We start from the raw sequence: 13,922 nt of genomic DNA on the forward strand, positions 1-13,922 counted from the left end.
TACATTTATAGTCCATGTTATGTACTGAAATTCTCACCCTGGGCCAGCAGGGGGATACTGTAGTTTTCACTCAGGTCCACATATGCAAATAAGGGATTGAAAGTGACGTTCAGTGATTGGATAGTTATAGAAAGTGGTTACTGTTGCGTTGTAGCGGAGCTCTATATAAGCAGGCTGGCTGAACCTTTCTGTTCAGTTCTTTTCTGGCCTGTGAATAAACAAGAGCTGTTTGAAGAATTGCTGTGTCATCTGATATGTTCACCCACAACTTAACAGTCCGCCTTTCTTCCCTTGTGGAAGATAAGGCAGCATAAATGTGGCTTCAGATGCTCACCCATCCAGACACTGACTGACCCTGCTGGGACTTGTTTAGTCTTATTTTGTCGGTGTCATCAAGAGCAGCTTCGGTTCACAAAACAAAATATGTGGCCTTTTCCAGCGTCTCATTAGTGAAATACATTTCTGTTAATATTAAAGCAGCTTTCGACCCTTTCCTAAGCATTCATTGTTAGCAAAGTACGTTGTTCACTCTGGAAAAGTTAATTTGTTCCTAGATTCAGAAACATTCCCAGGGCAAAACCTGCAATCTACAACAATGGAAAAACAACGAGTCTTAAGTCTTTGAGGTGCCACCAGACTCCTTCCTGTTTTGCTACAGCTAAATCTCCAGAAATTAATTCTGGAGTAATTTAAGCGTAATCGTATTTTTCCTTGCTTTCCCGGTTCTGTGGAGCAGCGTTATGTATTGCTCTTGGGAGAGGAGAGGGGAGGAAGAGAGGCACATTTAAGGAAATGGGCAAAAATAAATTTAAAAATACCCACGCTAACTGCACGCAGTTAAATCCAGTGCGTTACTTAGAACGCCCCGTTCTGTCTAGCGTGTGACTGTAAACAAACCCCGCTGGGAGAAGCGGTTTGTGCCGGGACTCGAGTTCTAGACTCACACGGAGTGGCCAGCTTCCGGGTTAGTTTTCGACGCCATTTTTGTTCACCGTCAGAGCTGAAGTGATAGAAAAATTAGGATTTTAGCGGTACCTGTCATCATCTCTCTTCCCTCATTCCCCTCACGAATGGAAACAACAAAGAAGACAGGATTCGTGCTCCAACTTAGGTCGTCTTATTCTGCGCGGGACGTCTCCTGCGGTCTGAGAAGAGTTTTGTGTCAGCGACTTTTGGATGGGAAATCCAAACCAGCCCCGCTTCTGACCTACAATATATGCTGCCCTACACTGCAGGGGCTGTCAAAAGCCGCTTTATCTCCGCCACATCTCCCCGTTCTCCAAGTATATGGCGATATTAGCTGCAATCTCTAAAACGCTCAAACGCTTTGGGAGGAAAACAAGGTTCGTAAGAAAGCCTGCGTTTTGAAAGTGCATGAACATGCAGCTGCTTTTTCTTTCTTTCTGGGCGTTAAACACACACACCCATCACATCTACCCTAAAACCTAGGGGTTTCTTATAAGCTCTCACTCCTGCCCAGGGAAGCGGGTGGGAAGGAGTGTCAGAGGTAACCAGGAAGCTGTTTCTTTAGCGGTAGCACCTCTGCAGAATTCCTATCTCTACGTTTCGGCCGCTCGGCAGCTGGAAGAAGCCCTGCTGCGAAGATGGTGTCTGTGCTGCCGCGGGTGGAAAGGCTGTCGTCCCGGGTGGTCCGCGTGCTGGGCTGCAACCCGGGGCCGATGACCTTGCAGGGCACCAACACCTACCTGGTAGGGACCGGCCCCAGGTACGTAGCAGCCCCCGCCGGCCTCCCCAGGAGGGACCAGCGGAAGAGAGTGGCTTATAGTTCCCTTTTACCCTGGTGCTAAAGTAGCGATTTGGAGCTGGCTTCGGATAACTGTTTCATGGGCAGGGCTTCCTTTGCCCGTAATAGCTGCATAGGCAGGCAGAAATTCAACAGGTGGGGATTCTTCCTCACCAGAGTAGGCATGTGTGTATCTATACATATACATGTGTGTTTGTGTGAGTGCAAAAGGTAAAAAGGTAAAGGTAAAGGACCCCTGGACGATTAAGTCCAGTCAAAGGCAACTATGGGGTGCAGCGCTCATCTCGCTTCAGACCGAGGGAGCTGGCGTTTGTCCACAGACAGCTTTCCGGGTCGTGTGGCCAGCATGACTAAACTGCTTCTGGTGCAACGGAATACCGTGAAGGAAACCGCACAGAAACACAGTTTACCTTCCCACTGCAGCGGTACCTATTTATCTACTTGCACTGACGTGCTTTTGAACTGCTAGGTTGGCAGGAGCTGGGACAGAACAACGGGAGCTCACCCGTTGCGGGATTCGAACTGCCGACCTTCTGATCGGCAAGCCCAAGAGGCTCAGTGGTTTACACCACAGCACCACCCACGCATACATACCTTTGTGAGTGCATAAATACACACACACATTTATGTAGTGAGCCCCCCATGTTTCACGAGTTCAGTTGGTATTGCGCATGCACTGCCTGCAGAAGGTCCAAGGTTCAAACCTCAGGCATCTCCAGGTAGGATTAGGAAAGATCCACAATGAGATCTCTGCTGCTGCTGCCAGTCAGTGAATACTGACAGGCATCATTTTATTTCTATGCTGCCTTTCCACAGTTCAAACCATTATCAAGGTGGTGGCTTTCAACATGAAAAGAATGCTTAACTGCAACATAACAAAAGTGGTCATAAACAAACAAAACAATAAAAAAAAATATTCCACCAAACTGAAGAGTTACCACATAAACCAGGACAAGATCTCAAATAAAGATACTGTACCCAAAAAAACAGTAACAGTGCGCGCACACACACACCCCGCAACAAAAAGCCCCAAACAACATCGCAGCCCAAGAGTCTGGTCAGCAGCCTCATCTTTGGTAGCTGGAGTCAGTCTGGGCCCTGCCTTCCCAGGCCAGGTAAGAAAAGGCCTACAGGGCAATGAGCAGGTATTTCAAGACTTGCAGCCAAGATGCGCTGAGGACTGAGATAAAGGGTGTCATTAGATGTAAAGCAGCTGCAGGTGTTGTGAAAAAGGCAGAAGACCTGCCAAGTGAGAAGAGCGAACCTTTCTTTATTTTTGAGAAATGATCCATCAGGATTCCCGCTTGTGTAAGGAGGCAGTGATCTTCTGGAGTAAGAAAATGTTGCTTTCCATGTCACAGACATTTTGTACTAGGATCCAACCTTACTTTTCTATTAATTGTGCTTTGACTTTTCCAGTTATGGTGTCTTTTTTTGGGGGGGGGTGCGATTCTGTCTTTAATACAGAAGGATCCTTATTGATACAGGAGAACCAGCTGTCCCTGAATATATTGGCTGTTTGAAACAAGCGTTCAACGAATTCAGCATCTCAATCCAGGAAATCTTAATAACACACTGGCACCAAGATCACACAGGAGGCATATCTGATATTTGTAAAAACTTTCCCACTAGTAAGCAGTTTCATTATTTTTGTTGTTGTCTAAAATGTCTGTATTCTGTTTTTTATACAAAATGTATCCAAGCTGTTTTTCAGTACTTTAATCTGACATTAAATACTGTTAAATAGCAGAAAGATAAAGTAGGAAGAACATTTAAAGGCTTGTATACCAGTGTCTAATAAAATTCTTGCTGGTAAACACTGAATGCTGGCAACTAACTTCTACATAGTTGATTGTTTACTTCACAGGCTATAAGTAAAACCAGCAAGGTAACTGTTTTTGCATTATAAAGTACATTAGTCTGTGTAGCTATTTGTAATTGTTTTTTTAATACAGTCAAACCTCAGAACTTGAATGTAATCTGTTCCGGAAGACCGTTCGACTTCTGAAACGTTTGAGTTCAGAAGGTGCAAGGTGCAGCTTCCGATTGGTTGCAATAGCTTCTTGCACTCAAATGGAAGCCGCTTTGGACGTTTGAATTCCGAGGATTGTTTGAAAACCGGAACACTTACTTCCGGGTTTTTGGCATTCGGGAACTGAAACGTTCGGCAATGGAGTCGTTCGAGTTCTGAGGTTTAACTGTATGTGTTTATTGTTAATGTTTTATTGTTAATTGTTTCAGTACGTTTCATGGGAAACAGCTCATGAAGTGAAAACAAGACTGCTTTGCTATGCTTATAAAGTCAGGAAATTTAACTTGCGCATTTTAAATTGGCCAGACCTCTTGCAAAGCCATTTCTTTGCATGCTTACTCATAAAAACTCTTGTTAGCATCATAATGGTATAGAAAGTTGTCCTGGGCAACTAAGTGTGTGTGCGTCTACATCCTTTATCTGTCAACCCATCACTACCAAATGTATGCCATTCTTTTCAACCCAAATGTAAAGTGTATAGGGCAGCTTGTTGGCAGGGCATTGCTTGGTCGTTATGGCCGCCAAGTTGCCATTAGTTTTAACATTACCCCTAACCTGCAGAAGAAGAAGAAAAACTAAGAGACAGTGTGGGTGCATGGAAGGCAAGGGCCCTTCCAGATTGGTGGAGTTTTTCACAGGTGTCTTTTTGCAATATGTCATTGACAGATCATAGTGCATTAGTCCACACATAATTTCATTAGTAGTTTTTCAATGGTTCCCAAGCATTACTGCATTATTGCCATCTGTGGGGAACATTTGGGGTCTCTCCAGATGCTCTTTCTGTTGTGCATTCCTGATCTACGTTCATGATGGTACCAGGATAATTGTATGCAATCCTGCTTTCAGTACTGTTTGCTTCTGCAAAAGTTCTGAGGTGGTCAAACTGCTTCACTTGGAATTGGTGTATGTCCTGTAGATTCCTGCCAAAATCATATTCTAGTGTTTGTTGTGCTGTCGTGCAAGAGTGCCCCTACAGACAGCAATTATGTGTCGGGGAAGCATTGCAGAACAACTAGCAAATTGGAATGATGTGTGGCTGATCCAGTGTAAATCCATCACTGATGCACTATGACTGAGTCAATGACGTGTTACAGAATACACCTGCAAAAACCAGCCCCAGTCTGAAGAGGCCTGAGTGATATGAAAAGTTACAGGATTTCAGCAGGAAGCTACAGAACATGCACCATTGGGAGATGAAGCAGTCTGCCTTTCCATTAAAGAGAGCAAGAGTCTCCTAAACACACCGGACTCTGGGTTATTGGCCCAAGCATCTAAACAAAAGCAGTCATGTTTCATACCTGCATCAGCCCATTGCCTTGTGCTAATGTTAGCCCAGGTCCTATGAATCATTTGCCTCTCCTCCTATAAGCATTTGCTGGGGCACACTTTATCCTTATTTCATTCCAGAATCTTTTCATTCATTTCTTAAGAGCAATTTATATGACAAATGTCTGTAAAACAATGTCAGCATGCACTTTTGGGAGCAATGTTACAACATGTAAAATAAAGTAATGCTGCTTTTTTATTTTTGTGTTTAAAAACTAAGATGCTGTGATTTTTCAGGAAATTTTAAATGATGTGTGACTAAGCTGCTTCTAAAACATATTTAATGCCACATATCTTTTCAAAACTAGCTTCTGAGTACTGCATAAGCAAACTTCCACGTAACCCACACTCTGAAGAAATAATAGGAGAAGGAAAGCAAAAGTATACATACCTTAGAGATGGAGATCTTTTAAAGACAGAGGGAGCTACTCTGAGGTAACTGATAACTTTTGCACATTGACCACTGTATGAAGATTTTCTCTTTCATGTGCAAGATTTTTAATATTGGTGCAATTATGTATTTTATCATGGTATTATCTACTATATATTTTGGAAAATTGTGTGTAACTGTGGGTTTGGATTGGACCCAAACCTGTCTGAGTTCTTGGGTTCTTCAGGAAGACTGCTTTTCCAAGTCCCACAAACATCACAAGTGCCTTTAGCAGGAACACAAGCCTGTCTCTGTTAACTTCCAAAGACAAATGAAAATTCATGTTTAGATAGGCCTTTGGCTTATTCAAGTGGTTTTAACTCTACCACAGATTCTTAAAGCTTCATGTTTCATGCTTTTTATATGTATTTGTATTTGTTGTCAAATGCCTTGAGGGCTCTATTGTGGAAAGGTCAGATATGAGTTTAATAATCTTCTTTTGTCAATCTGCAGGGTATTATATACCCCTGGACATACAGATGACCACATGGCTTTACATCTCCTAGAAGAAAATGCTATATTTTCTGGTGACTGCATTTTAGGAGAAGGAACAGCAGTGTTTGAAGACCTTTATGATTACATGAAATCGTTAGAAAAGCTACTAGAAGTGAAAGCTGACTTAATTTACCCTGGTTAGTTCCACATTTGACCTGAATTCATAACACATCACTTCTTGACCTCCTCTGGTACAGTTCTTATGACTAGAACTGTTGTTCAAAATCCCTACTCCTTTGCTCTTCCTCGCCAGAGCCCTCTGATCCTTCTGTTGATTGTTGTCCTTTCATGGCAGGTTACAGCAAGCATAGAGAAGGTCTCCTGTGTCTCTTGAATCCTGTTTACAATGTGTTTTGTGATGCTTTAGCTTACCTATTCATAATAAGCTGAAATTGCTGCCTGAACTCGCACTACGTTTGATTTTTTAAAAAGTCTTGTATGTTGCCAGAGTGCATCCTAGATTTATGGGCCTTATTGCAAATCATTTAGTGCAATATGCAGTGAAATAGTCCCATTAGCACAAGGGCTTCTGGCTGTGCATTGCCTCTCCTCTCATTACCTAAATTTGTTCTGAGTTTCTCCCCAACACTCTTGGCAAATAGAAATCCTTGTGCTATCAGAACTACTTTGTTGGATAGCGCCCATAGTTTCCTAGAATCTATTGAAAATTATCGAGAGGATACATAAAATATAACTGCCAAAATAGAGAAGATGCATTGTGGTGCCATCTATCTGTGAGTCCTTGTTGAAACAGACTGATTCGGTAACTTTTTTGTTGGCTAACATCTACCATTGGAATCTCTGCAGTGCTCAAACTACTGATGACAAAATGTCATACTGAATGAAAGAAGAGCCTGCTGGATCAGGCCAAGCATCCTGTTCTCTTAGTGGCCAACCAGGTGCCTGATACCTTCAGCTGTCTAGAAAGCTCCTGATCTCTGCAACTACTTTGTCCTTTTCCTTTGATGCCCCTTATGACTAGAACTGCCTCCCAAGATGCCTTCATGCAGTCACTTCCCTTAAGTCCCTCCTTGAGATTCAACTGTTGCAGGAAGCCTCACACTACATAACTAAGCCAAAATATGTGCAATTTAAGTAATCACGTACTAGTCCTCAACCTACTGATACCTCTGCTACCCCCTCGCGTCTTCTTTTGTCTCTCAGTGTCTATTTTAGTTTATGTCCATTGAGGTAGGAATTGGCGATACCTGTTCTTTGCAAATTGCCACATACATAGATAGCACACAACCATTTCCTAGGGTAGGTGTGTACTAATGGTCTGAGTTGTGAAAAGTCCTTTGGCCACTAGAGGGCCAACATTTTTCTTCACATTTGACCTAACTGTATTCAGAGTTCAGTTCTTAAAAGTGACTATAGAAGAGATGTTAAAGATATGGGGTGGTATCTGATGAACTCGGAAGTGGGCCTGTTGAGATCAGTAGACATGGTTTCAGTGAGTCTGCTCTGAGTATGTCTTTGTCTGATGACACCCTAAACTGGAAATCATAGTAATATTAGCGTAAAGGCTTTGCTCTTAAACTGTTTTGTTTTTGTTTCAGAATTTTAGTGTTGTGGTGATCTAATGCAACTGCTAGGGTGAGAAAGTAATAATACCTCTAAACTTACTGGTGCAGACACGCAGCAAAATCAGAAGATACTGGAACCATACGTGACAGCTATTCCACTTGCTTTGAACATCATAATAACAAATACTGCAGCAGAAGTAGAGATTGTAAACGTGTATTGTTGTTGTAGTTTTTCTATATTAACCACTTTTTCCCCCTTACAGGACATGGCCCAGTAGTTAAAGGGGCAAGAGCTAAAATTCAAGAGTACATTTCTCACCGAAATGCACGGGAACAGCAAATCCTCAATGTCTTGAAAGAGAATGCTGAGAAATCTCTTACAAGAGAGGAACTTGTGAAAATTGTATACAAGGTAGCTGTCTAGCTGACTCTTACTTTTGAATTAGGAATAAGATGTTTAATTTCGCTAGTAGAAGCAGTCACAATAAAATGAATGGTTCACAAACATCGTAGTTTCTATGACAAGGAAAAAGTGATATGTGTATGTGTTCACTGTAGCAAGGCAAATTGGAAGCTGCCCTGTATCTAAACTTTCTTGTTTTTGTTGGGACATTAAGAATTTCATCAATTTCCTTTTTTCCCCAGAACTAAAATTATTTTGGCAGACCCTCTTCAGGAAAAGCAGATCTTCAAACTCTTGCATTTTAAACATACAAAATGCTAAACGATAAAGAATATGTCACATATGCAAAAGCATATAAGATGCAGCATGGAAATGCAATTTGTACAATATGCTGGTATTACTGCTATGTGATCAAGGCTTCCTAAGCTGATACACCAGCAAAAATATTAGGGACACAGAAGCTGCCTCATCTCTAGTTAAGATTGTTGGTCCATTTAGCTCAGGGTTGTCTACACGGAGCAACAATGGTATTCAAGACCTTCAGGCAGGGTTTTTTCTCAATCCTAACTGGAGATGCCAGGGGTTCAACCTGGACTTTCCACATACAAAGCATATGAACTTGCTGTTGTTTAGTCGTGTCCGACTTTTCGTGACCCCATGGACCAGAGCACGCCAGGCACTCCTGTCTTCCACTGCCTCCCGCAGTTTGGTCAAACTCATGCTGGTACCTTCAAGAACACTATCCAACAATCTCATCCTCTGTTGTCCCCTTCTTCTTGTGCCCTCAATCTTTCCCAACCTCAAGGTCTTTTCCAGGGAGTCTTCTCTTCTCATGAGGTGGCCAAAGTATTGGAGCCTCAGCTTCAGGATCTGTCCTTCCAGTGAGCACTCAGGGCTGATTTCCTTCAGAATGGATAGGTTTGACCTTCTTGCAGTCCATGGGACTCTCAAGAGTCTCCTCCAGCACCACAATTCAAAAGCATCAATTCTTCGGCGATCAGCCTTCTTTATGGTCCAGCTTTCACTTCCATACATTACTACTGGGAAAACCATAGCTTTAACTATATGGACCTTTGTTGGCAAGGTGATGTCTCTGCTTTTTAAGATGCTGTCTAGGTTTGTCATTGCTTTTCTCCCAAGAAGCAGGCATCTTTTAATTTCGTGGCTGCTGTCACCATCTGCAGTGATCATGGAGCCCAAGAAAGTAAAATCTCTCACTGCCTCCATTTCTTCCCCTTCTGTTTGCCGGGAGGTGATGGGCCCAGTAGCCATGATCTTGGTTTTTTTGATGTTGAGCTTCAGACCATATTTTGTGCTCTCCTCTTTCACCCTCATTAAAAGGTTCTTTAATTCCTCCTCACTTTCTGCCATCAAGGTTGTATCATCTGCATATCTGAGGTTGTTGATATTTCTTCCGGCAATCTTAATTCCGGTTTGGGATTCATGCAGCCCAGCCTAGGACCCTTTATTTATTTATTTATTTATTTATTTATTTATTTACTTACTTACTTACTTACTTACTTACTTACTTACCACCCTGTACCTGGAGGTCTCAGGGCAGATCACAGAACAAAATCAAAATATAAAACCACTATATATATATATATATATATATATATATATATATATATATATAAAAACAATAACACAATATCAAGCAATCCATAGTCTGTTGTCCACTACCAGTTGGCCAGGGAAGAAAAGCAGAAGCTCAGCGGTGTTTTTTATATGATAACTATAATTATGGGAAGAATACATTTGCACAGTTCTTTCTCTTTCTCTTTCTCTCACACACAGGCTGCTTGAGGACAGTAACATTAACATGATGAAGGCGCTCATGTACTTAATACTATGAACGCACACAAGTCTGTAAAATAAAATAATAATAATACATGTGATTACCAGATATTGCGGGGGAAGCTGGAGTATAAATATAATGACAATAGCCCAAATCCAAATAATGGTGTAATTTATTCTGTGAGTCCAAGGAGGCTTCAGGTTTGTGTTTGGTTCTTTATATCTGCCCATCTTCCCAGTGCTTGATCGCTTACTGCTTCTGAAACTGAGGGAAATATTTAAATAGCAGTTCGTAATCTGGTGTGGGGAGGAGTTATTCGGAGAAAAGATGTCTGATTTGGCCACAGTGACACATGCCTTAGCTATATCCTGTTTGGATTACTGTTAACGTGCTCTTTGTGGGGCTGGCTTTGAAAAGTGCTCAGAACTTCAATGGAGTCAAAGAGCTGCAGCCAGATTGTTGACTGGGGCTGGTTATAGGCAGCATATGACTCCCTTGATACAACAGCTTCACTGGCTACTGGTCTGTTTCCAGGCACAATTCAAAACATTGGAAACGACCTATAAAGCCCTACACAGCTGAGGTCCAAGCTATCTGAAAGACCGTATTCTCTCATACAAACCTGCCTAGGTTTTGAAACATTACAGGGAGGCCCATCTCTTGGTCTTACCATCCTCACAAGCACATTTGGTAGGGATATAAAAATGGCCTTCTCAGTGGCTGCTGCCAGACTTTGGAACTCCCTCCCTAAAAAAGCTAGACTGGCTCCCTCCTTGCTGTCCATGTTGGCAGGTGAAGTATTTCTTTCCACAGGCCTTTGGGAATTGTTTGCTTTTAATCAAAGGGCTGTTGTCGTGCTGTTTTTATTATAATTATTGGTATGTTTTAAACATATTTTATATTTGTATATAATTTTAATTCTGTTGTATTTTAATTTTAATTATGGATTTTTCCTGTGTTTTTAGCGGTTCTTGTTTTTTTCCTGGGAGTTGCCTTGAGTCTTGTCAGGGAAAAAGGCGGAGTATGAATATATATTAAATAATAATAATAAATGTCAAAAATTACATTGGGCTAACACAAACTTCTTGTGTGAGCCTAAGCAGTTCTTTATTTCCCTGCTAATAAATATATGAATAGGTACTGCAGTCATACCACTTTTTTCCTTTATCTGTTTGTCAAGAAGATGGAAACCCCCAAGAGTGCTTTAATTAGTTCAACATTTGGCTCTGTTCTGTTCTTTAACTTGGCATTAGTGTGCTTGTGTGACTTTTTAAAATCCTGACTGAAATGAAATTACCAAGATGCCATTTTAATAGTGTTGCCATTTAACAGTTCAACCTTATACATCTCAACTCAGAAATAAGACTCTTCTTTTTTTATCCCAGTTGAACTTCCTTACAGATAGTGTATATAAGACTGCTTCCTAAATGTGTGGTTCATGTGTTTTTAATTATTTTTTCTCTAGGACACACCTGAACACTTGCATAGAGCTGCAGAGATTAACCTCGGCCATCACTTGAAGAAACTAGAAAAAGAAGGGAAAGTGTGTAAGTGGCTTTGTCTTTAACCCACATCTGTTGTCTTCCAGCAGCATGTTTATGATCCAGTTTTCCAGAATTTTTCTGTGTCTAAGCCCAGGGGTGGGCAGAAGGTAGATCTGGAATGTACTATTGGATGCTTGTACAGTGGTACCTTGGGTTACAGATGCTTCAGGTTACATATGCTTCAGGTTACAGACTCCACTAACCCAGAAATAATACCTCGGGTTAAGAACTTTGCTTCAGGATGAGAACAGAAATCGTGCTCTGGCGGTGCGGCAGCAGCGGGAGACCCCATTAGCTAAAGTGGTGCTTCAGATTAAGAACAGTTTCAGGTTAAGAACGGACCTCTGGAACGAATTAAGTACGTAACCAGAGGTACCACTGTATACTATAGCTGTGCATATGCCAATAAGGCGTTTTTAATGCAACAATTCTTTGTTCCCAAATGTTTTGGGGGGTTTTGCTTGAATTCAGAGGCCCAGATCTGCACAGAGCCTTTTTAATAGTTCTGCACTGTGGACACACATATTTTATTTATTTAAATCAGGGGTGGCTAACTGTATCCAGCCCAAGGGTTACATTGACTGTCAGTCACCTTCCTGAGGGTCATATGCCAGTAGTGGGTGTGCTCAGTGCTTTCTCGCATGCACACATACACACTCCACCCATACAGATGGCACAAGCACGCTTCCCTGCTCCCCAGCATTCACACACATCCTCACCACACATGCTGGCACACAGCACTCTCTTTCAAACACACAGACACACACGCATATGCAGTCTTAAACTCATATATATATATATATATATATATATATATATATATATATATGCTTGCGCACAAAAAAACCCAGCACTCTTCCTCTCCCAGGTAAGGGAAAGGGCGCTTACAAAGGCATCCTCGCCCCAGCAATGGAATTGGGGAAATGCTGCCTTTACTTTTTCATCTCCGCTGCCTTCATTGGCAACTCAGTCTTAGGTTATGGGCATACTGCATCAAAACAAAGCTCAAGAGAATTCACTGGATCATAAATCATAGAACATCTCTGAACTGTAAATGTTGAGCTTCCTGCTACCGTATTTTTCGTCCCATAGGACGCACCTAGTTTTTTTGGGGGGAAATAAAGGGGGGAAAATTTCCTTTATTTCCCCCCCCAAAACCAGGTCGGGGAAACCAAAGCAGGTCAGGGAACAGCGGTATGGCGGCGCTCCGCCTCCCCGCTGTCCCCCGAGCTTGTGGCGCCAGCCTCCAAACCAGGTCGGGGAACAGCGGGATGGCGGCGCTGCGCCTCCCCGCTGTCCCCCAAGCTTGTGGGGCTGGCGCTGGGGAGAAGCACGCTTCTCCCCAGCACCAGCCTCCAAACCAGGTCGAGGAACAGCGGGGTGGCGGCGCTGCGCCTCCCGCTGTCCCCCGAGCTTGTGGGGCTGGCCGATGTCTGCCCGAAGCACGGGGCACTCTGCTTCAGCGCGCCCCGCGCTCTGTGCAGCAGGCTGCTATCCGCAGCCTAGGGAGCCCTGCGGGAACTCCCGCAGGGCTCCCCAGGCTGCGGATATCTGCCCGGCGCGCGGGGCGCTCTGCTTCAGGGCGCCCCGCACGCCGGATGGCAGGCTGCTATCCACAGCCTAGGGAGCCTTGCGGCAAGTCCCGCGGGCTCCCCAGGCTTGCTGATAGCTTCCTGAAGCCTGGAGAGCGAGAGGAGTCGGTGCGCACCGACCCCTCTCGCTCTCCAAGCTTCAGCGAAAGCCTGTATTCGCCCCATAGGACGCACACAGATTTCCCCTTCATTTTTGGAGGGGAAAAAGTGCGTCGTATAGGGCGAAAAAATACGGTATTTAGAAAAACAGCATTTTGGAGCTTTAATAGAGGATAACTTGTCAAAATACTTAAATGCCTCACTGATATTCAAATAGTTTTAATGGGCTTTTAAAAAATATTCAGATTCCTGTTTTTAAAAAAATGTTCATATTCCCAAATTGCTAATCTTTGAAAGATGCTATATATTAACAGAAAACATTTGAGATTAAAGTTGTACTTGTAAATCACTTTCTGCTTAACGTCTTGCGTCAAAAAACTTTTGTTTTAAATGGTAATGTTTTCAGATACCAGCTTATTTAATATTTTCTTCTTCTATTGCAGCATATGAAAATTCTCTCCGCTTCAGATGGAAAAGCAGTTTATAGATAAAACATAAAAATAAGTGTGAGGCTGATGTTCTTGTGCCCTCCCTCTAAAGAAGCACCAAATTGTTAACACAATATTTTTGGCAAAAGATATTTTGAGTACCTCAGCACAGCAAGAGTAAATTCATAAAATTTGACGAAGTTACTTAATTCTGTTTTTCAGCAAAATGAATAAAGTGCAATTATTCACATACAGATTACTGTGTGTTATCTTAACTAGAATTTCTTAATTATACAGGCCTTCCTGTCTAAATAATGGCATGTCTACGGTCGTATTTTGTGAAATAGCAGAACTATTTTAAATTATTTTTATTTGTGGTGATTTTTTCTTTTAAAAATTGTTGTATATCTCTTTGATTGAGGTAATACATTATTTAAATAAATATTTAAGCATGCCACTTTTAAAGAATGTTAAGCATTGGGGG

The 13,922-nt window shown here is 42.3% G+C and overlaps 1 protein-coding gene across 3 annotated transcripts; it reads left to right on the plus strand.

Annotated features, from left to right (window-relative positions):
- Window positions 1-1,026: 1,026 nt before the first annotated feature.
- Window positions 1,027-13,692, plus strand: LACTB2 (lactamase beta 2). 3 transcript variants are annotated; one of them, XM_053395901.1, is made up of 7 exons: window positions 1,027-1,343; window positions 3,233-3,396; window positions 5,432-5,558; window positions 6,007-6,185; window positions 7,838-7,986; window positions 11,241-11,322; window positions 13,454-13,692. In XM_053395901.1, exons 1-7 carry the CDS (start codon window positions 1,288-1,290, stop codon window positions 13,495-13,497), a joined length of 801 nt encoding a protein of 266 aa, XP_053251876.1. In that variant the 5' UTR covers window positions 1,027-1,287; the 3' UTR covers window positions 13,498-13,692. The 3 variants fall into 3 exon arrangements, with proteins under 3 accessions (XP_053251876.1, XP_053251875.1, XP_053251874.1); XM_053395900.1 differs by lacking the exon at window positions 1,027-1,343 and adding an exon at window positions 1,552-1,726 and having other exon boundaries at window positions 3,236-3,396; XM_053395899.1 differs by lacking the exon at window positions 1,027-1,343 and adding an exon at window positions 1,553-1,726.
- Window positions 13,693-13,922: the final 230 nt, after the last annotated feature.

Source organism: Podarcis raffonei, chromosome 7, assembly GCF_027172205.1.
Source record: "Podarcis raffonei isolate rPodRaf1 chromosome 7, rPodRaf1.pri, whole genome shotgun sequence".
NCBI classification, from domain to species: domain Eukaryota; kingdom Metazoa; phylum Chordata; class Lepidosauria; order Squamata; family Lacertidae; genus Podarcis; species Podarcis raffonei.